This window comes from Chanodichthys erythropterus, chromosome 12, assembly GCF_024489055.1.
Source record: "Chanodichthys erythropterus isolate Z2021 chromosome 12, ASM2448905v1, whole genome shotgun sequence".
NCBI classification, from domain to species: domain Eukaryota; kingdom Metazoa; phylum Chordata; class Actinopteri; order Cypriniformes; family Xenocyprididae; genus Chanodichthys; species Chanodichthys erythropterus.
Genome location: NC_090232.1, coordinates 40,721,686 through 40,745,354, shown reverse-complemented (window position 1 = coordinate 40,745,354; position 23,669 = coordinate 40,721,686). Strand labels below are relative to the sequence as shown.

General features: G+C 35.8%; 1 protein-coding gene across 4 annotated transcripts in view; it reads left to right on the top strand.

Annotated features, from left to right (window-relative positions):
- Nucleotides 1-22,092, top strand: part of npnta (nephronectin a) — a 65,901-nt gene extending 43,809 nt beyond the window's left edge. For 3 of the 4 annotated variants that reach the window (XM_067403179.1, XM_067403178.1, XM_067403181.1), the window contains 9 exons: nt 2,826-2,945; nt 5,316-5,435; nt 8,049-8,183; nt 10,740-10,862; nt 14,166-14,606; nt 17,824-17,913; nt 20,780-20,878; nt 21,416-21,675; nt 21,773-22,092. In XM_067403179.1, the coding sequence (XP_067259280.1) occupies nt 2,826-2,945; nt 5,316-5,435; nt 8,049-8,183; nt 10,740-10,862; nt 14,166-14,606; nt 17,824-17,913; nt 20,780-20,878; nt 21,416-21,675; nt 21,773-21,883 (1,499 nt within the window). In that variant the 3' untranslated portion in view covers nt 21,884-22,092. The remainder of the gene's footprint in view (nt 1-2,825; nt 2,946-5,315; nt 5,436-8,048; nt 8,184-10,739; nt 10,863-14,165; nt 14,607-17,823; nt 17,914-20,779; nt 20,879-21,415; nt 21,676-21,772) is intronic. The other variant, XM_067403180.1, reaches the window with a different exon arrangement.
- Nucleotides 22,093-23,669: the final 1,577 nt, after the last annotated feature.

Below are 23,669 nucleotides of genomic sequence, written 5' to 3'. Positions count from 1 at the left end.
CCAGAAAAGAACGTGTCAAGGAAAGGGTCAACGTTATTCAATTATGTCCCCAATCATCATGAAATTGCTGCCTAATTGGGAATTTAAATTCTGAGTCTCAGTGCGTAATCACGGCTTCAGCAGCTCACAGCTACAGTCTGTGCTTTTAGGAATGTTGTACTGTTTGAAAAGGTGTTAAAGATTTAGACTCAATTTTGATTCAACTTTGAAAGCGAGAGATTTAGTTGGTCCTAATAATCGACTCGTAGGATGATTTTGGGCGGTGATTGTAGCTGTCCTCGCACACCTCTGCTAATCATCCCAGTCGAGTGACCTCCCACCGCTGCCAATTACCATTAATACACTGTGCCATTCATCTATTTAAATCTGTGCCACCTGTCAAATATAGCCAGCATGCGCCTCTCTAGAATGCATTCCGTGCATAACCGGCCGCTAAAGATGGCGCCATTCTCTCAGAACTGGGCCATGCCAAAGACACTCATGTACGCCAGCCAGGAGGATCTATTTTCAGTCTGGTGCATGAGACTGCAGGCATCACGCTACGTGTCTGGCCTATAAACTTACAATATTGAGATGTAAGTGATATGAAGCCCAGCTGATGACCCATGCGGATATATGGTTGAGCACGGATTAAGCTATATCCCACCCATGTGGTCTTTATTTCAAATAAAAATGAAGTATTTCTTTGCCTTGGTGAAAGGAAACTTCTTGAATAAGGTCTCAACAAAAGGGTTACTTTTTTGCTAGTCATCATTTGAGAAATGGATAAACAATTAAAAAATCACTTAATGTTGTGGATAAATAGATAAAAGAATCATTTATCACGTAATAAAAATTAATATATGAAAGGGTTAGTTCACCCAAAAAATCATTAATTACTCACCCTCATGTTGTTCCACACCTGTAAGACCTTTGTTCATCTTCAGAACACAAATTAAGATATTTTTGATAAAATCCAATGGCTCAGTGAGGCTTCCATTGACAGCAATAACAATGCCCAGAAAGATACTAAAGACATATTTAAAATTCAACCTTAAAGTTATGAAGCGACAAGAAAACTTATTGTGCGCCAAAAAACAAAATAATGAATTGTCATATAAATTACGGCTTTATTCAACAATATCTAGTGATGGGTGATCTTAAAACACTGTTTCTTGAAGCTTCTTGAAGCTTACGAATCTTTTGTTTCGAATCGGATTGGAACGCTTATCAAACTGCCAAAGTCACATGGTTTCAGTAAATGAGGCTTCGTTACGTCATAAGTGTTTCGAAATTTCAATGGTTCACCACTGGGGGGCGTGACTTTGGCAGTTTGATACACGCTCTCAACCACTGATTCAAAACCACTGATTCATCTTCAAAGCTTCATGAAGCAGTGTTTTGAAAACGCCCATCACTAGATATTGTTGAATAAAGTAGTTATTTTGTTTTTTGGGGCACAAAAAGTATTCTCGTCGCTTCATGACATTAAGGTTGAACCACTGTAATCACATAAGGTTGAACTGTTTTAAATACATCTTTAGTAGCTTTCTAGGCATTGAAAGTGATAATTATCTAGCTGACAATGGAGGCCTCACTGAGCCATCGAATTTTATCAAAAATATCTTAATTTGTGTTCTGAAGATTAATGAAGGTCTTACGAGTGTGGAACGGCATGAGGGTGAATAAATGACATAATTTTCATTTTTGGGTGAACTAACCCTTTAATAAAAAAAGTCTATGAAAAGCTAATTGAAAATACAATATTTGTTTCACTAAGAATAATATTGAAATATTTTTTCCACTATTGATAAAATTGAAATCATTAATTTTAGGGCAAATTAGCAAAGAATTTGCTTTAAAATTTTCACACTGAAAAGCAGAAACTTTTATTTATTTATTTATTTATTTATTTATTTATTTATTTATTTTGTATAATAGAAGACACCAGATAATTAATTATCGTTGATAAATTGATTGACCATATAGTTATACCATAAGTGTTATTTTAGTATTATTAGCATACTATTATAGTCTTTATTAATATTTTAAAATTGTATTTTTCTGTTTTTCATTTTAATTTTAGTGAAACAAAACTTTTTAAAAGTTTTTTAATGTTTCTCTTTAGCTTTATTTTATTTTTATTTCATTTTGAGCTTTAGTCATTGTAGTACCTCAACTTACATTTGTTTTATTTGTTTTTTTTTCTAATTTTCTTTATTTCAATGATTGAAAATGATTTTTAATAATTTTAGTTTGTTTTATTTAACAATAACAACAAAGTGATTGATGATTGCATTTTGAATTTTTATATGAATTTTTCTATTATGCGTAGCTCTATTATTGATTTACCTCCTTGGTCTGGCACCCAATCTGCTGTCCTGAAGCTACAGTTTTAAGGTGGTTATGGTTTAAATTGCTACTATATGGCAGTAAGGTTAGTGTTCAAAGCCGATAAATAGGTCAACAGCTTCAAAGTTTACAATATTTTAAAACATTTAAAGTCTGGTAGTGAGAGCATAGTTGACCTTTGCAGTGTTATCAAAAGAAAGAAGTTACTTTTTGTGTGTCAGCATCAAAACCAGTCGTCAGTCGTAGAGTCTTGGAAGCTAAAGTGCAGGTTTGTTAAAGAGCAGCGTCCTGTGGAGCGAGGCACTCAGAGGTGGGCCTGCCCAGACACGGTTGCCTGCGGCTTCACCTTCTTCCCGCAGACGCCGCCTCGCAGATTTGAAAGGATTGACCTTTCAAATTTGACCTCTGGTTTAAGCCTAATTCCTGCCCCTCTCGGCCTTCCCCTCTCACACGAGGATGTTCTAACCTCCCCCTCTCTGTTCTTCTGTCTGCAGACTTGAACGAGTGTGGCCTCAAGCCTCGGCCCTGTAAACACAGGTGCATGAACACATACGGGAGCTACAAATGCTACTGCCTAAACGGCTACATGCTGTTACCTGATGGGAGCTGTGGAAGTGAGTCACGTCTTGTTGTTTTGCACGTGGTGTCCAACTGTGTCAATCGCTGCCTCGTTCAATAGCTCTTCAGTGCTCTGCTTGAAACAGATGATAGTGTTACCGCAATGTGTATATATTGTTTCTACAAGCTGGATTTCTATAGGCTTTTCAGTATATTGTACCAAAACAGCTTTACAAAGGAAAATCAGATAATACAAAAATACATTCAGCATAAAATTTTGCTTGTTAAAAATAGTTTTAATTTTATAGCTTAACTTAAAAAAAAGAGAACAAAGAGCAGCATTGTTCTTTAAATATGCATATAAAAGGTTTTAATTTATCCACATTGAAAAAAAAGAATATAACAATTTTCCTTCTGCATTTTATTTTATTTTATTTTATTTTATTAATCATAAATGAAAAAATGCATTAAAAATATTTTATTTTTATAGTTTCATTTAAAGAAGAGAACAAAGAGCAGTATTTTCTTACTGTATATATTTTATTTTATTTTATTTATTTTAATGATATGTATTTGCAAGGTTTTATTTTTTCCACATGAAAAAAAAAGAAAGAAAATGGCAATTTTTCCACAAGAAAATGCAATTTTCCTTTCTGGGTTTTTTTTTTTTTTTTTGTCCATTTAAAAGTTTTTTTTCAACATTGAAAAAAAAAGATTTTTCTTCTGTTTTCGTTTTTTTTTTTTTTTTTTTTGCATTTACAAAAGGTTTTTTTTTCAACATTGAAAAAAAATTCAATTTTTCTTCTGTGTTTTGTTTTTTATTATTTAGTTTTGTGCATTTAAAAGGTTTTTTCCACATTGAAAAAAAAAAAAGAAAATGGCAATTTTTCCACATGAATAAAAAAATTCAATTTTCTCTTCTGGGTTTTGTTTTGTTTGTTTGCTTTTATTAGTATTATTATTATTATTTCATTTAAAAGTTCATTTCATTTTTTCTTCTTCTTTTTTATTTTTTTTTATTTTATTTTTATTTTTTCCACATGCAAAAAAGAAAGAAAATCACAATTTTCCATTGTTTTTTTTTTTAAATTGTGCATTTAAAAAAAAAAAAAGAAATGTCAATATCTGTATTTTATTTTATTTAATTTAATTGTTTTATGCATTTAAAAAAAAAAAAAAAAAAAAAAAAAATATATATATATATATATAAGCATTTTTTTATGCACTTTATTTTCCCTGTAGGAAGAAAAGAAAGTCACAATTTTCCTTCCTGTATTTTATTTTGTATTTTATATGTGTTTTTATACTCTCTTCTCCCATACACAAATCATCCTAAGAGCTCAGGGTGTCCTTAAACCCCACAGAGAGCTTTCAAATGACTCACCAAAATATGAGAAAGCTGTGAACTTCAACCCTGCCAGTAAAGGCTAAGTCTTATTGCTGGCCTTAAGCTATCCTCCCTACGCCAAGTGGACTGTGCCTGTGCTTGCCTGGTGCTAAGTGTGCTTCCAGAGGCTTCAAGATTCCGCTCTCTGATAAATATTTTCTCACCTCCCCACAGCTCACACTTTAGCAAACACCACTGAATCACAGAGTTAATCAAAGTATGGAGCGGCCCCTGTGACGTGGGTGGTACAATCATTGTCAATGCTTGGATCGCAGATTACTGCATAGTTTGGAGAGGTTGGGTGTTGATCAAAGTCTGCACAGGCTCAAATTATTCATAACTTCATGTCATTAGATGGAAAAAAAAAGCTTCAACACTGTATGTCATATACTGTACATGTCAAATATGCTGACTTGAAAATTCAACTTGTTGATGTAATGCCTGTGTTCTACACAATTTTTTAAATTGATTTAATTGTGATATTTTAACCTGGCCCAGAACTGATCTATTGCTAAAGATTTTGTAGCGCATCTCCTTCTTATTTTATTTCCTTCAAGACTTCAGGGAGTAATTGAGTTTGTTTTTTCACTCTGCATTAGCAGGAACAATGTGGCATCTTCTTTTCTCTGGAGTGTTTTTTACCTCGCTGTCTGTGTGGAAACTGGGCTGTACTCTGACGACCCCCTCGACACTAGTTGAAAATGTGGATTGCTGTTTCTCCGCAGGGCTAATAGATCACTGCACAATCTAATAACACAAGGTTATCTGCTTCACTGCCCATTTCCTTCAAGGCCATGAAGCTAAATATGGAATAGCGTGTTCCCTTTTCCGACCTGTGGCCTTGCACCCCGTTTAATGGCTGTTCATCTTTTGTCTGTGTTAATTTGCTTGGCTTATATATGGAACATCTATAGGTTCATTTTTTTCCCCATGTACACTATGTCTTGTATACTTAAGTGGTTCTCTGTGGTAATGTAAGTGGAGGAAATATATGATTGTATCATAAGTGCTAAACATGGTATCTGTATCTTTCTGTCAGATGCCCGGACATGCAGCATGGCGAACTGCCAGTACGGCTGTGAAGTAATGAAAGGAGAGGTTCGCTGCCAGTGCCCTTCCCCAGGTCTGCAGCTGGCTCCAGATGGCAGGACCTGTGTGGGTATGTGTGCATGGCTGATGCATTACTTTAAAAGGGAATCAAATTTACCTTGATCTTTAGAAATAAAGCTCATCATGAAAACATACAGCACATTTTCGAACAAAAATTTCTCGCAAAATAACCATCTATTTAAATCTGCCATTAAAAGTGTCAATAAATATTTAAAATTAATAATAAATTTAAAATTAATTAATAAACATATTTATAATCAAGAATGTGTGTGTGTATATATATATATATATATATATATATATATATATATATATATATATATATATGGGTCAATGACGTGATGGGTCATTTTTCTGTCCAGAGACCTTAATAATAATAAAAAACAAAGATATGACATCCAAAGTATGTAAGGCAGTACAACTAGATCTCTTCTATTGAATCCAAAAGTTTTAATTATATTTTGCTACATATAAAGGTATTTTGAAGATTTTGAAATGTCAAGAAGTCATTCAGGTTAACCGTCCAAAGACCAATACAGCCATTTCATTAGTGATTAAAATATCTTAAAATGTAATAAATGTATATATTTTGTATTCTGGCATGATTTTATATCATCATATGTCAACATAGTGCAAAATGGTATTAAAATTATGTGTAGAAGTCATTGCTTTGTTATGAGAAAGAATGTCAGAAAAAATGAATTTTATTGATGTCATTCGGAGTGACCAATATAAAGGTACCATTTTGGATCAAGTCATGCGGTCAGTATCATGTGACAGGATGTGACATCATTTAGACACCTGTAAAGGTCCACATGGTCATGAAGCAAAGTAACTAACTCTCTCTTAACTATTTGATAAATTCATGTTTTCACTCGTTCATACGCGTGTCCCGAAACATCAGGTCATTCGGTACAACCGCTATAAAACAGGGAAAATGTTGTAATATTTTAAAAACCTGTACTAAATATAAAATGTTTGATTTTGCTTTTGCTAGATAGCTAGCTAGATATCAGCCTGTTAGCATTGTTTGAAAATATCGTCATTCGGTATAACCAAAAGTGTCATTCGGTAAAACCAAAATTTTGGTTCAACCGAATGACGTTTTTGTTGACAAATTTTGTCCATCTTGTATATAATGACAAAAGCAGTGTTAATTGATTATAAAAACCACATAATCTCATTGTTAACACCTAATAAAACTTCAAAATTAATTATATATATTATAATTAAATGAATATATACGGTGTATATATTCACAGAATATATATATACAGAACATATAAATATATATATTGGCAGATTTTATTCAAATGTTAATTAAAAACTTATTTAAGCAACATTTACTCAAAACTCATTTCAGACTGCCATAATTAGCTAAACAAGCACAATTTTATTTCATCTCATTGATAATTATTATATATATTATATATGTATAAAATCTGCCAGGTTTCAGTAATTATTATTTATTATTCTCAGTCCTTCATACTTAAGTTCAACTGGTAACATGACGCTAGCAATACATCCCTAACAATACTAATATTAATATGATGCTAGCAATGCCATTTCCAGGGAATTTGAATGCACTGTAAATTGCTTTGGATGAAAGCATCTGCTTTGCATAAATGTAAATAAATGTAGACTTCAGGCAGAAGAAACATTAAATAAAAAATGATATGACCCCTTTAAGTCAAAAGAAAACAGAGCACAATCTCTGTCTAGTCATCTTTTGAAGGTGTGACATAATTTTTTTTTTTTTTTGGGCTGTCAGAAAAGATGACAAGCCTTTGCTATTACGAACGTGTCACAAAACACAGTCTCTTTCATTCACGGTTGCGTTCCCGCTACAAAACCTTAAGGATCGCACCAGTCCTTGACAACAGAGCTGTGTTTCTTTCTTTTAATACGGTAATTATGCTTCAAGTGCTTGGAAATTTTATTGTGCCGTTCGTTAATGACTGTTTTAATGGCATACCATAGTCACAGAGACTGCAAGACATTTTGAAGAAGCATATATTCACATCTTAACCACACAGATCACTAAATCACCAATGGAATGCGACAAATTGAGTCAGTTAACCTGGTGCACTTCTACTCACATTTGTCTTGCTTGATTTTTTCCCCACCTTTCTGCCTTTTTTTTTCTGGAGGCTATGAAGAGGGGAGTGGAGAAAACAGTGTGAGTTTTTTAAAAGGGCACCATAAATCAGAGACTGACCATCTCAGTGTTTCATGGCACAGGTGTTCAGCTCTTTAGGTATTTCAGCAGAGGACTTTTATTGCTCCGAGGAGGGCAGCTTCTGTTAGATGGATGTCTGTACATGCACACATAAGAGTTTGAATTGAGCTCCTGCAGAGCGTTCACACTGCTGGATGCATGTCTCATTTTAGTTCAACTTTAAATGCAGCATATGCCAGCAAAAAATATCACAGCAATTAAGGGAGAGTGTACAATGGGCCAATCAGTATCTCAAAAATGAATCCTGACAGCATTACACAACATATAAATTCAGGGATCAGTATAATTTTTGACAAAAAAACAAAAAACAAACTCAAAACCAGGGTGATGCTGACCTTAATTCACTGAGACCTTTTTACTTTGATCCAAACTGCAGCTTGAAAAAGAGTGGAGAAATTATGGATTGGTGTGTTTGTTGTGCAGATGTGGATGAATGTGCCACAGGCCATGCGGTTTGTCCTCGTTTCCGTAAGTGCATCAACACATTTGGGAGTTACATCTGCAAGTGCCATGATGGCTTTGACCTGCAGTACATCAATGGGAAATATCAGTGCACAGGTAAGCAGTTGGAGGATATAGTGTACATTGATATTACATTCATGGACAACAGCCAGAAACCTTCCAAACAATGTGAATTGATGGAATAGTATAGCATTATTTGATTTGATGATTCTCGAACACAGAAAAAGTTTGGGATTGCTCAATGCAATGATGAAGCAAATAGAGCAAATAGAGCAGTTGTCATGCAAGATCCTAAGCGTCAATGCCTGTTCAAAAATGGCATGTTATTGTAATATCTTGTTTTAGCTAAACTGTTCTAAACCAGTTTGCACTATGCGCGATGCACCACAATTTTGACAACCTAAAATATTAATTTAGAGAGATAAAATGTTTAACCAAAATAGTGACGTTTAATTAGTGGTTCTTCAATGGTGCATTTTGACTGTGTTCTGCATCTTTTTCATGCACACAACGTGGATGAGTTAAACATGTCAGCTGTAGATGCTTGGGTTGTGAAATATCAATTTCTTTTTTTTAACCTATCTTCATCTTAATGAACCGATATAAATTCTTAAATCCCAAGATCAATCTTTCAGTCTATGCTGTTTTCATTTGATGATATTTCTAATGCGCCAGCCATCCAGTAACTTCAATAAGCTATTTGCGTTGTTACTTGCGATATGAAACAAAGTCTCAGCTGTTTTAAATTCTGTCAATTTTATCATAGAATTCAAACAGTGAATTCCATTTTGGTGCATTTTGATCAAAACAATGCAGCCTTGGTCAGCATAAGAGACTTTTTTCGAAAAACAATACAGAGGCCATATCATGCCCTTTTACAAAGTCTTAGTTTTGTTTTTGGGGTAAAAAAAATCCTGTTGTTTCTACGGAAAAATACCGGCAGCTGTGGTTACCAGAACAATACTGTAAAAATGACATCAAACCGTAAACATACTTACGGAGTTACATGTGAATTTTACATTTTAAATATGTATATTTAACATTGGATTTCAGTACACTGTAAAAAAAATCCCAGTAAAATTTACGGTAAAATAACATATTTCATTAACTGATATAATGTTAATTTACCAACCTAATGAAGTTCTAATATCTGTTTTGTACCTTTATAATACACTGACAGTCACCAAACACAGTGGTGATAAGAGTCACATGATGAATCAAAGTTCATCACAAGCAGAATCTCCACAAACTGAGAAGAACAATATTAACATATAGAAGGTGCACATAGTGTCATTCACACACACACACACACTAAACACCATCATGGTAACATGCATGAAATTTTAAAAATTCAATAAACATTAATTTAACAACATTAGATGTAACATAAAACCCTAATGTACATAACTGATTCGAAAAAAATTAGAAAAACTAAGAAGAAACAGAGTTATTTCAACTAAAATATATCAAATGTGAAGTGTCACGCAGGGAATTGTGGGAATGTCAATTTGCGGTTTTTCACTGTAAATTTTACAATGAATTGTTATTTTTCACTTCCAAAAACTGTGACTTTAACGGTATTTTACCGTAAAATTACATTAAATGTACCGTTAGATCTATTACAGTTATTCACCATATATAGTACGGAAACTTTCTGTAAACCAATTAACAGTTTTTCACCGCAGCATTTTTACAGTCTTTTACTGTTAAAATCACGGTCATTTTTTACAGTGTAGAATAGGTTTTCATGCTTGAATGTTCAAAAAACACATTTGTTTTTGTTTTTTTACATATTTGACATTGTTGCAGCACCTCTCTTCCCAGTCTGTCAGTGTAACACAGTTCGTATATACGGGAAGAAGGAGGCAGGAACCGGCGAACATTCAACAAAACTTTAATTCAAAATAAACAAAGAACAAAACGAAAGTAATGCCTGCAGACCCTCGCGGACATCTGCCGGCCACACAAACATAATAAAACATAAAATAAAGTCCAGGCCTGGTCCTCTCTCGTCCTTCACGGTCGTCGCTCCTCCTTTTATGCTCCCGGAGTTCCTCCGTGAGAGACTCAAGGCCGGTGCGCCTCCCAGGTGATGCTCGTTATCACTTGCGTCACCGGCCTCGCGCCGTTCCCTCACGGCTCTCGCCCTCCCTGGTCGCCACAGTCAGTAACGCTTTTTCTTATTCTTTATGAAGCCCCTCCTGGAAAGCACAATGCGCTCTGATTGGTCAGCTGGATCAATGTGTTTTGATTGGTTCGCTTCCAGCGTGTGCTGGAAATGTCACGCCCCTTACAATAACCACGAGTTTTAAAACAGTTCAACTCAACCAGGCCTCGCCCATTTATTTTTTTGTGTATGCATTGTGCAGGAATTATTTAAATGATGAATATATTTCCCGGAAGAAAACTCAAGACTACAAGCGTTTCAGGGAGTTCAGAAACAGTGTGCACTGATATAGAGAATAATGTAAATTTGCAAATTCGCAGATCTTTTCATGCTTAAACAGCCACGTTACACACTAAAGAACGTAAAAAAACAAAAACAAACAACTTTAAAGAAAAAAAAAGCTAGTGTAGTTCACTACGTTTTGGAACAGAGCTGACAACTATTTCAAAATCTACCTGATCTTTTCTGCTTGAATGATTCTTTAGATGTGAACGAATGCTCTTCGAGTCAACACCAGTGTGGTCCCTACGCCACCTGCTATAACACACCTGGTTCATACAAGTGCAAGTGTAAAGATGACTACAGAGGTGTGGGCTACGACTGCAAACGTAAGTATGCAAACCAAAGAATTACTGCGATTTGCATCGTAACAATGAACAATGCTACAGTGGATACTGAAATACACTTCATTCAAAGTGTTTTTTCTTTTTGTTACTGTTATAATTTGCTTTAAACTGAGTATAAAATCAATATCACAATAATAAAAATATCTAATTTGCATAAATGAACACACTCCATGCATAAACTAATCACATTACAGCTCAGGCAACAATTTAATTGGTCCCCATCTGTTCTCAGTTGCAGTGATATTTATTAATTTAGATTAAAAGCAGCTGTATAAAGTAAAACAAGGTGGAACAGTGCTTTCAAAAGCACTTCAGGATAAAGGTTTGGAAAGGCTTAAGTCAGGAGTCATTAGTATAAAGGCTTAAAGCACAAAAGCTGAGGCAAGGTTATCATTAAGATGTGGACGGCATATGGGCATCCCTCGAAAGTAGATAACCAAAGAGGCTGATCACAGACGCTGCCAGAAGATTGTTGGACTTCAATGGAGCTACTGCCTTTTTTGTGGCTTGTGTGGGAGAATGGTGAAAAAATAGTAGTGACATTATTGAAAAGTTTATGGCCTAGAGACAACACACTGCCTCTTAAAGGATTAGTTCACTCCAGAATTCAAATTTCCTTATTATTTATTCACCCCCATGTCATCCAAGATGTTCATGTCTTTCTTTCTTCAGTTGAAAAGAAATTAAGGTTTATGAGGAAAACATTCCAGGATTTTTTTTTCCATATAGTGGACTTCAACGGCTACCAATGGATTGAAGGTCCAAAATAAAAATGTATATACTTTTTAACCTTAAATGCTCGTCTTGCACTGCTCTGTGATGCACCAGGCATTACGTAATCACGTTGGAAAGGTCACGTGTGATGTAGGCGGAAGTACCGCAGTAGGGTGAAAAACTCCATCTCTTATTCTCCTCCAACTTCAAAATTGTCCGACATCGTTGTTTTACTTTTTATTTGTAAAGGGCGTTTGACATAGTCTTTGCGCGTTCGCTTTGTAAACACTGGATTGGTAGTTTCGCCTACGTCATGCGTGACCTTCCCAATGTGATTACATAACGCGTGGCGCATCGCAGAGCAGTGCAAGATGAGCATTTGTGGTTAAAAAGTATATAATTTTTATTTTTTCTAGAAAATTATGGATCGTTTCTCTAGATAAGACCCTTATTCCTCGGCTGGGAGCGTGTAGAGCCCTTTGAAGCCGCATTAAAACTGCAGTTTGGACTTTCATCCCATTGTACCCCAGTGAAGTCCATTAAATGGAGAAAAACCTTAATTTCTTTTGGACTGAAGAAAGGAAGACATGAACATCTTGTATGAAATGGGGATAAGTAAATTATCAGGAAATTTTAATTCTGAAGTGAACTAATCCTTTAACTGAGGTAAACCATTACTGCAGTTTGCACTGGTGAATGCAGGTGAATGCAGATATTCTTCCCCTTGGCCTTGGATTGGTGCACTTGTCAGGAAAGAAAAGAAGATGGATGATGAAAAATCTTGATGAAAAGCCACAGCCTCAGCCAGGAAGTTGAACATAGGTAGATTGTTCACCTTTCAACATGACAGCATCCCATAGAACAATGCCAATGGAGCGTATAGTGGATGAATGACAGGAAGGAGAATGTCCATGAGTGGAGGCGTCAGAGTCCTGACTAAAATCCTCAAAAAAATCTCTGGAATGAATTGAGTTAGACAGTCCCTCAAAGGTTACGATGCATATTTGTAGATAAATGATACAAAGTGTAAAAATGTATGTGAAAAAAAAATGCTCTCCAGTTCAAAAGATTTTTTTAAATATTTTCGAAAGATGTCTCTTACTGTATGTTAACCAAGGCTTAATTCATTTGATAAAAAATACAGTAAAAACTTTAATATTGCAAAATGATATAGCAATACTGTTTTCTAATTTAATATTTTTTAAAATGTAATTTATTCCAAAGCTCCGAAGAGTTTCCATTAGTGTCGCACGATCCTTCGGAAGTCATTCTGATGTTCTTCTCAAGAAATTATTAGTATTATTAATGTTGAAAACAATTGCTGTTGCTTAATATTTTTGTGGAAACTGTGATAAATTTTTTTTTTTTTTTAAGGATTCTTTGATGAATAGAAATTTCAAAAGAACAGCATTTATTTGAAATAGACATTTCTTGTAACATTATAAATGTCTTTTCTGTCACTTTGATTAATGCATCCTTGCTAGAGAAAAGTATTAATGTATTACTGACCCTAAATTTTTGAATGGTAGGTATAATTTTACACACACACATATATATATATATATATATATATATATATATATATATATATATATATATATATATATATATATATATATATATATATATATATATATATATATATATATATATATATATATATATAATTATATATATATATATATATATATAATTATATATATATAATTATATAAACAAAATGAACAAAATGAAATAGTTTAATAGTATGTGGTTTAAGGAATTAGTTTTAGGTGCTGGAACACTAGGTCTGATGGATGAATATATCTTGCGTATCACTTCCCTGTCTGGAATTCTTTTGTCTGCTGTGCATTTATCAGGAGTGACTTGAGGTTGATAGCTGCCATGGTTTTAATCTTCATGAACAAAGAGAGGTTCACCATGAGCATCAGATGACATCACAACTGCACACTCTTCACATGCACTCTCAACTGCTTTTGTAAACCACTGACAGGGACTTATGTATGTAGTATTATGCATGCATCATTGCAACCTGCTCAATCTTATTATTGTTTGTTAAGTGGACAAAAATACAGTTGTTGTGTGTCTGAAGCCTGATTTAATCATTGTTAAACCAATGAGGCAACCAATATCTCTTCAGCATCTGTTCTGGAAACTTTCAACCAGGTGTGACACAGAAGTGCTGAAAGGGTTGAATTACTGCCTTTTTGGGAATCGCATATCAAAGCTCCTGTGAAACATGAGATCACATTGTCACATTCATTCCTTTAGTGTTCCCTCCTTAAGGATGACACAAGCTCGAGGGTTTATGCTTCTTGTATTGATTTCGAATGTGATGGATGACTTTCGTGCATTCATTGTACATATGAGCTAAAAGCAACCTTTTCAGTTACATCTAAAAAAAAATTAAAAATGACATTTCTACTGTAGCTTAACTTAGCTGCATACTTCCCATTTCCCAAAAAGGCTTAAACCAGATAATACCTATTCAATATGAGAATAAAAATAAGTTGATTTTAATTTTGTGTTAACTTCGAATTAAACTGAGAAGCCTGTTTGTTCTCCTTTTAGCTATCCCAAAGGTGGTAATTGACCCTCCACGACCTGGAAAGACCACACCAAGCCACAATAACAACAAAGGGGGCAACAAAATTCCAGACTCAGACCAAAAGAGGACCACCACAACAATCAGACCACCAGTGACAGCTAAACGGATCTCACCTACAACAACCACCACCACCAAATCTCCTCCAACCAAAAAAGTCACCCCTCCAGTGAGAGTCCCAGCAACCACCACCCGTAGGCCTCTCATACCGACACGTAAACCCCCTGTTGTGGTGACAACCAAACCTAAGGTGCCGTCCCGTCCCGCCACCACAGCTTCCACCAAAGCCCCGGTGGTTACAGCGGTGGTTCCCTTTATCCCAACACGCAGACCTTCAATCCCGTTTGTGACGCCAATTGATAACAGCATCAAAGACATTACTCAGAAACAAAGAGGTGATGTTCACAGTAAGTGCATATACTTTTTTCAATATTATTCAGATTTTCACAATTTCAGCAGCATTTTGTGGGCACAAATGGGCCATTGTCTATTGTCAGTAGTGTAGCAATGTACAGATTACACTGAAGTTACTTTCGCACCTAGCAGCTTCCTATATGCTTTTTTGCAATCACGTGGTTCTGGTGACGCGCGAAGTTCAGGTGGAGGGCAAGAAGTGAAAATTAGAATAGAAAAGATCAAGAAAAGTCCGTACTGTGCTTGTTTAGAAAGGTATAAACAGAAAACCACAACATATGTTGGATGTGAACCTCATGTTATGAAGAGGAGTGATTTTTCTATTGAATTGAAAGACTTGAATGCCATGGAGATGGTAGATATAGAGAATGTGAAGCTGCTGTAATGCCAGTATTTTTATTTTCTGTTGTGATTGTGAAAATTGTTGCCATTGTAGGTCATTTCTGCTGGATTGAGAATTGCAATAGAAACTCACATCATCGTTCAGGGAAAAAACTGGATGGTGTAATACAATTTTCGCCTTTTCTACGTATAAAACCTAGGATAAGCAGGTTGACGGGAAGACGGCATATAGCAAATCTAATTAAACCCACTCACATAGCTGAGTGTTTTTGAAAATTTTGTATTTTGTTTTGATTTATTAATTAACATTACATTTGCGAGTATGACTCCCGGCTTGTGAATGATTATAACTTGCACACAGCCACTTCAAAATAGTTCACGAGCTTCTATGGGTTTTGATTGTGGTTGTCATTTGTTGAAATAAATACAAAAAAAATACAGTGTGTCAGTGTCTGTCCGCTGAATGCGACCCTCCGATTCTCCTTCGTGTCCATATTGGAAAGTGAACATTTACAAAGACAACATTAAAACCACAGTTACATTTACACCCTTCCAACAAAGAAATGGATCAACACCTGTCAGCTTGTTGAACACATTTATTTGCACATTTTCTCCCAGATGATGGCTGAAACAGCAGCGCGCGACACTGTTTTCACGGTAAACAGATCAACATTGTGAACAGAATTCTACAAATTATCATGCAATGGGATAAAATGGCTTCCTTTCCCTGAAAACGATAGCATGAAGAATGTGAATATTTAATCAAGTAAAAAACAAAAAAAGGTAAGCAGGTATCCATATTAATTTCAGTCTATCAGCAGAAGCAAAATGCTATAAAGATGACAACCTTAAAGTTAAAAAAACGATAAAAAGTTACGTAAACGATAAAAGCTCCTTGTGGTTTCTCGGTTTGATCGACTTAAGCAACCAAAAATGGTGCAAAACATCTGAATTTTGAGTTTGTGATTGCAATTCCTATATAGAAAATTCACCTCCTGCCCTCCAGCCGCATTTCGCGCAACAGCAATGATGTTATGTGCAAACAACCTATTGGCCAACGCAGTGAATTGGCATGACCAACTTGAACCTGTTGTAAAATATGCATGGGAAAAATCTTTTTCCCTTTCACAAAATTCCCAATTGCATGTATTCCTATTGAAACGACTGGATTTCACTCTCGAAAAATTGGTACACGTACATTACCTTTTACTGTCTTGGTCCTTCAGGGCCAATGTCCTTGTGAGTTTAGCTCCAACATGTCCCAACCCACTTACCTGTCTGTTTATAGTGATCCTGAAGACTTGGATTAGCTGCTTCCGATGTGTTTAATTAGGATTGTAGCTAAACCAGGGGTGTCCAATCCTGGTCCTGGAGGGCCAATGTCCTGCAGAGTTTAGCTCCAACTTGTCCTGCCTGGAAGATTCTAGTAATCCTAAAGACCTTGATTAGCTGGTCCAGGTGTGTTAATTGGTGTTGGAGCTAAATTATGCAGGATACTGGCCCTCCGAGAGCAGGATTGGACATTCTAAAGCTAAACGCTATGGGATAATGGACACCCCTGCATAAGTTGGACCAACCTAAAAGAGTTTTTTGAGCGTGATTTGAGCCAAAGCAGCAGAACCATGCCAATCTTGTCAGAAATTATAGGCAATTTTCCACATTATTGAAACAAAGATTTAACAAACATTTGATTTCTGATGATTTCAGGACTCTTTGCACTTTCAAGTAGATTGGAGCCAGAAAATAGCTTCCAAGACTTTTGCTTTAATGGCCTTTTCAGGGGAATTATGATGTGGCCTTATGGCCTTTACTTATGTTTTCCTGTGAAGTCTGAGACTGTGGGGTGTCCCAGATTCAGAAGCATGCTCACAAGTGCTCCCTTTGCTACTATACGGCCTCAATGCGCTCTTTGCTGACCTCGCACTAGTCTACACAATGGTCCATGTGGTCTTTTGTTACCATTGTGTGAATTCAGAGGAGGACTGCTGAGTGCAAAGGGTCGTGAAGGCCTTTGGATCTATCCAAGAAAACCATTTCCTGGCCCAATGGACTTTGTTGCTTCCTTCATGTTCATAAACTCTTTTTTGGGTCTCTCTTGGGCTTCCCACAAGGCGAAACCTGATTTTTCAGGAAAGCAAATTGCATCCCAAAGCCTCCTATCCAGATGACAGTGCCTAATGAAAACAGAAGACTCACCTAGAAACAGATTACATTACCAGTCAGCCCTGCCTCAGGACATAAATCAGTTACCCCACACTGCCTTAGAGGGCTCACAATAGGCCTAATAAATAATGATGGCTCTGAAACAGTGGGGAAATAAGGCAAATAGACATCTAGGAATTGAATATAATTATATCTCCTTAATCAATTAGGTACCATAACGATCATGTCAAAGTTGTATAGCCCCAACACGAACACCTGCAGTATGTGGAAATGACCTTAGGGTGAAGTTGGTTTACTACATGTTCCTATTAGCTGTGAGGACTTTGCTTTAGACAGCACTATGTACAGCCCTCCAATAGAAACAAAGGCTTGAGGGATAATTGAAATCAATAAACTAATCACAGACTTGACTTCCTTCCAGCGGTTATCCCGCCATATATTTGATGTACACACACTCACTTGTCTCCAGTCCTCTATTATGCCAATATCTCAATATATGAGTAAAAAAAATTGAGGAGATAACTTGTCTTGTTCTCAATATTTAATTGTTTCAATTTAGCAATGAGGTATGATAGGCCAAGATATTGCCTAAAAATATATAATTGATTTTATAAAATAGTTACTTTTTAAAAGGATGATTTGTGTACTCTTCATTTGGAATAACTATATAGTCTAACTATTTGTTTTCTTTTTTTCCTCTTCTAGTACCACGAAATCATGGGCAAAACAATGTGCTTGATATCGATTTAGACATTGAACTTGGCAACACAGAAGAGGAGCTGAAGGATGACCCAGGTAAGAGAAGGCTGAATTTATTTTTGCTGAAATTGCGGATGGATTTTCAGAGTATTCAATGATTGGTGCACACTAATCTATAGATACATAGACATAGACATACAGTAAATGGGAGCACACAGTGAGACTGAATTTGCAATGTTTTCTGTTATTTGCCTCGCCGGCATTTTGTAGGTTTTAATCTTGACTTATGATGTCACTCCAGATGAATTGGATCAGTGGTGTGAATCGAACAGCTTTCTTTGGCCTTCATGAAAATACCCACACTTCCCTACCCACACTTCCCTGATCCCTGTGGGAAATTCAGGAATTGCACAATTCTGAATTACTTTTCATTTAGCAGTTTGACTTACGCTGCTTGCAAGGGCAGTTTCCCTGAAGCGATCTGTTCAGTGTGTTACTCAAGGGCATGATGATAACAGAGGATCTCAGTTAATGGCCATCGTGAATTGAACCTGCAATGCTGGGAATACCAGCCTAGAGCCTTAACCAATATTTTGATTGTTTGCAAACAGGGTGTGAAATTAACACCCGTCCCCAGCCAAATGCTTCATTTTGTTATCTACCAGTGTAGAGGGCGACCTATAAGCCTCGGCTTGATATCTGTCAAGAAAGCCCTTCGTGCTGAAGATGCTTAGATGTTGCAATGTCACGTCAATCATTTTGACTTTGTTCCATGTATATATGTGAATTACTTTTTTTTTTTACAGACATATTTCTCTAAACAGACATTTACAATGCATGCTACATTGTTTACTATGGAAGCTTGTTTCCACCACTGAATAAAAAATAAAAAAGGTAATTGCAAGTTTATATCTCAAAATTCTGATTTTTCTCGCAATTGCGAGTTTACATTGTGAGAAGTCAGTCTTTTCCTCAGAAATGGACTTTATAACTCACAATAGTGAGAAAAAAATTTAGAATCCCGAGAAGTAAACTCGCAATTGCGAGAAATCCAGTGTTAGCGTTAGTTCTGGCAGGTCACGTCAGTCAAGCTTGCATCAGCTGACTCCCAGGTGACTTACATCTACCTATAGGAATACGACGCCTATCACAGCATCCATATATAAGCTCCTCAGTATTATCAGCAGCCATTGCATTTCTCAGGAGCAAATTACCCTCCTCCATCCCCAGCTCCTCCTCTCTTCAGTCAGGATTGGCCTTATTATTCCCCTGAATCTAATTCTTGAAATATGTGTACATGTTAAATTATGACATATAATGATTTCTGCATATGTTGGTCCTGTTCTGAGTACCTGAAAACCATACTTGATTAAAAGTACAGATACTTTACATTGAAAATGACTCCACTACAAGTTACAAGTCACCAATTCCAATACGACTCAAGTAAAAGTCTTAAAGTATCTGATTTTCACAGTACTGAAGTATTTTACTCATGCTGAATGTAGGCTCAGAGATGCACTAGTCCTGAGAGACATGTCAGTGAAAATAAGAAACAATTGATTTGTAAGATGTGAAATCAAGTTTATTTTCTAAAATCGCAATAAAACTGAACACCTCAATGTTGCAACAAATCAAGGTCGACACAACAACCTTTTAAACATCTACAAACTCTCAAGTCTGAGTTGAGCTCAAGTGCACAGTAAACCAAAATCCTTCAAAACGGTCTTTTCAATATAGCGGATAAATAAAACAATGTTAAGTAAAATTAAATAGTCAAATTCTACTGTATGTGCTGGTTTGAGCCTCATCACCAGATGCAGTCGTTTCCTCATCTAATAAATCAAACACCTGCGATCAGCAACTACCTGCTAATGCACTCACATTCACGTAAAGTAGCTTTGTTGACAAGTTTTGGGGGAATAAAGGCAAAATGCACAAGTTACAGTACCTTCAATGTCTTTAGATGGCGATATCGCTTCTTTATATCAGAAACAAAACACTGCAGAAAAAGTTAGCTGCCATGAAAAAATGTAATTTGTAATTGCATTACTCATGACAAATATAATGGAGTAAAAAGTACATTTACTTGCTCAAAAATGTAGTCAAGTACAGAGTAAAAGTTGCCAATATCTTTGATACTCAGTACAACTATAAAGTAGCCAAAAAGATACTTAAGTACAGTAACTAATTACATTTACTCAAGTACTTTACACTTCACATCCTAGGGGATTTATTGCTGCTCTCCCTGCTCTTATCTATGCTAAGGGAGTTCTTGCCCAGAGCAGAACCATACTGCCAATACAAACTCTATGCATAATCAATCATATTTGAAGATAGTGGTCCTGACAGAAATAAAGTCAGAATTGTGGGATATAAACTCACAATTCTGGCTTTAATTCTCACAATTCTGACTTTTAATTTTATAGATGTAAGCTTGCAATTGTCAGAAATAAAGTCAGAATTGTGAGATAAAAAGATGCAATTATCTTTTAAATTTGTTTTATTCTGTGCTGGAAACAAGCTTCCATAGTTTTCCGATAAACAAACAAACAAACAAACAAATAAATAAATTTATTGTAAGTTATATTACTCTTCATTCCACAAAAGGAAAGTCAATTAAATTTAATGAAAATTAAAAACTAAATGAACATTAACAACAATGAACATATTTTAGAAATACCCAATATTTTGTATTTGTATTTACTGTTTATGAGTAATTCATACAGAAAAATTAAATGCTTTATTGACATTTTATGGATTTTTTTTTTATTTGATTTCCTTCAAATTACAATTCTCTGCAATATTGCTGTCTCATGTATTCTTAATTAAATTCATAATGGAATAATGGCTGAATATTTTTGTCTTCAGTTTCATGATAAAATATTTTTTGGAGCTCAGAGTAATTTCTAAAATTGCATTTCATTTTGTCAACTGATTTGATCAATTGTGTCATATTCCACAGAGGCGGGTCATCTGAGCTGCTCTTTTACCCACGGTCTCTGTGGATGGATCCAGCACAGAGAGGGAGACCTTCACTGGGAGACATCTGCAGATCCTTCAGGTATTATGGTATTTTTCAATATAATGTTATTGGGTCAATGACAAATAAGAATGTCTCCGAGGAAGCAAAGAAAAATTAATTAAAAAGTGCCACAGGTGCCATGTTCATAGAAATGCAGTCTTTGTATTCATGTTTCATACTGTATGCTTTTTAAAAAACACATTTATTTGCTGTCTTCAAAAAGGTCAAGTGCTGTAACCATTAAATACAAAGTAAAACAATTTCCACATTTTAATCTTTAAAATGATGATAAAATAAGTTTTAAAACATATTCAAGGTAGATTTTCCCCCCCTTCTTTTTGCGAATGGAGATATCAACCTGAACTAATCTTACCATTCCATCTCTTACAAATGATATGTAATTTGATCATTTAATTTGACTTCTTGATAGACTTATAATAGACTTCTTGAGGGTCTTGAATGTGATGTCATTTCCTGTTTTATCAATAAAAAGATTACCCCAAACGATTGGCATTTTTTAAAATCAAGAAATTCAACCTTTTAATTAGCTTGTCTTTGTCATGATCTCTTTGGCAGGTGGGCGGTACCTAACGATCTCTGAGGGCGGAGAGAAGCGAGGTGGGCGTGGCGCTCAGCTCATCCTCCCCCTGACGACGCCCTGGAACGAGGGGAACCTGTGCCTGGCCTTCAGACACAACATGGCGGGTCACCACGTGGGCATGCTGCAGGTGTTCGTACAGAAGGGACGGCAGCACAGCCCTGCTGTCTGGGGTCGAACGGGAGGAAACGGCTGGAGGTCGACCCAGATCACCATTTGGGGCAACGGGCTAGAGAGTGTAAGTGTCAACATTGAATCACATCTCACATTTGTGAATATCTTGAAAGGTTTCACTGTTTGAGAGCATTGGTGTTATTTGACTTGTGTCACTACAGGTGATCGTGAAGGGCGAGCGACGGAGAGGCCGTAAGGGCGAAATAGCTCTGGACGACATGAGTCTCAAACAAGGTTCTTGTCAGGAAGAGCACAATCTGAGGAGACTTTAACACCGACAACACCGTGAACAGAGACTTTTAACGCCAGCTTTACTCACGGGACTCTAGGAAGATGGACACCTTACGGAAAGGGACGTGGCTTCCTGTCGGTCCTGGTATGGTTATGGGTGTATTTCCTCTGGCCTTCCTCAATGGCTACAAGTGCGTGTACTCAGATGAGTGCTGTAGGGACAATGTATTTTTGAAGGCCAAAACCTGGATACGAGTTAGCATTTCAGCACTTCCGGTTCTATTGTTCCAGTGCCAATGGGTTTTTGGTTAAATGTGGTTAACAAAAACTTATGTTTTATTCTACAACATAGAGTACATCAGTAAATACATCCTTGTGATATTTTAAAAGCTTTTACTTGTCTTGAAAAAGGCTGTTGCTTACAAATGGCTAAATGGGACTACAGAACTTTTTTGGGACATTAAACATCATCATGCCGAAGAGAGGTGCATTTCCCAAAGCGAACTATGGTCGCAAGTTCTGTTGTTATGAATAGAGTTCAGTGGGACTTACGACCATAGTTGACTAACGATGCTTTTGGGAAAGGCACCCCTGGTAAACTCATCTATACACTTCCCAGTGAACAGGGAACGTCCTCAGAACTTTGGCTCAGGTTTATTTAACTCTTTCCCCGCCATTGAATGAATTTTCCGGCTTACCACGTTTTCACTGTTATACAGTAGGGGGCACTATTACGCATCTTCGGAAGCATTAGAGAATCTCTGGATCAAAAAAGGAGCAGAAACAAGCGATAAAAGCATTGCTGATGCACATTTTCTACACTTTTTGTTCGAAATGTTTCTTTCTTTTGATACCCCAGACAGCAACATAGTGTGGCCCAGATCCGGCCTACATGTGGATTACACACGGACCAGATGTGGGCCCGATCTGGGCCAACATTATGTTGCTGTCAGGGATATGGCATGTTCAGATAATCATACAACTAAATATTCCTGGGGGTCATGAAAGTTTTGTGAAAATGATCAAAAATGGTGGCAACTTAAAAAAAAAAAAAATGCTGGTGGGGGAAAGACTTCTAACATTAATAGAACATTTGTTATCTGGTCTTTAATAATGCTCTCAAAATGTTTGCCCAAAACATTATTTATACATCATTCATTGAACTTTTTTTTTTCTCTTAAATATGTTAAACATTTTTTTTTTATTTTGCAGCTTGTTTCAGAACGTTCAGAGAACATTCAAAAATAACATTCTTATATTGTGTGCAAAATTTTAAAATGGAATGTTCCCTTAATGTTAGTATAACCAAAAAAAATAAATAAATAAATAAATAAAAATTTTTAAATACTGGAAATTTTGAACGTTCAGGGAAATTTCAAAAATAATGTTTTCATAAATTAATGGGAATGTTAGCAAAATATTCTTATCTTTAGAAAATATTTTTGTTAGCTGGGTAGTCTGCTTTCACAGCCTCATTGTGTTTGTAATCATACTCTTGCAAACTCTTCTAATTCAAAGTTTAAGGGAAAATGTTTTTTTAAATAAAGATTGAAAGAGGAAGGAAGCTTATTGATGGTGATGTTGAAGTCATATGACCATCCCGTGGTAGTTTAACTTCTGTTGATTGTATTTAGGCTTCAAAATTCACAAAAATTGCATTCATTTGTGAATTAAATTATCATGATGAACAAAATGTGTAAGAATCATAAACTTTCATTGGTCACAGAGCTTATTTTCTGCAATAATCCAAAAGCCAATGCAAAAATCCTATAGGGATCCAGAGCAATGGCCTACAAAAATATGTTATCACTGCAGCACTCTGTTGGA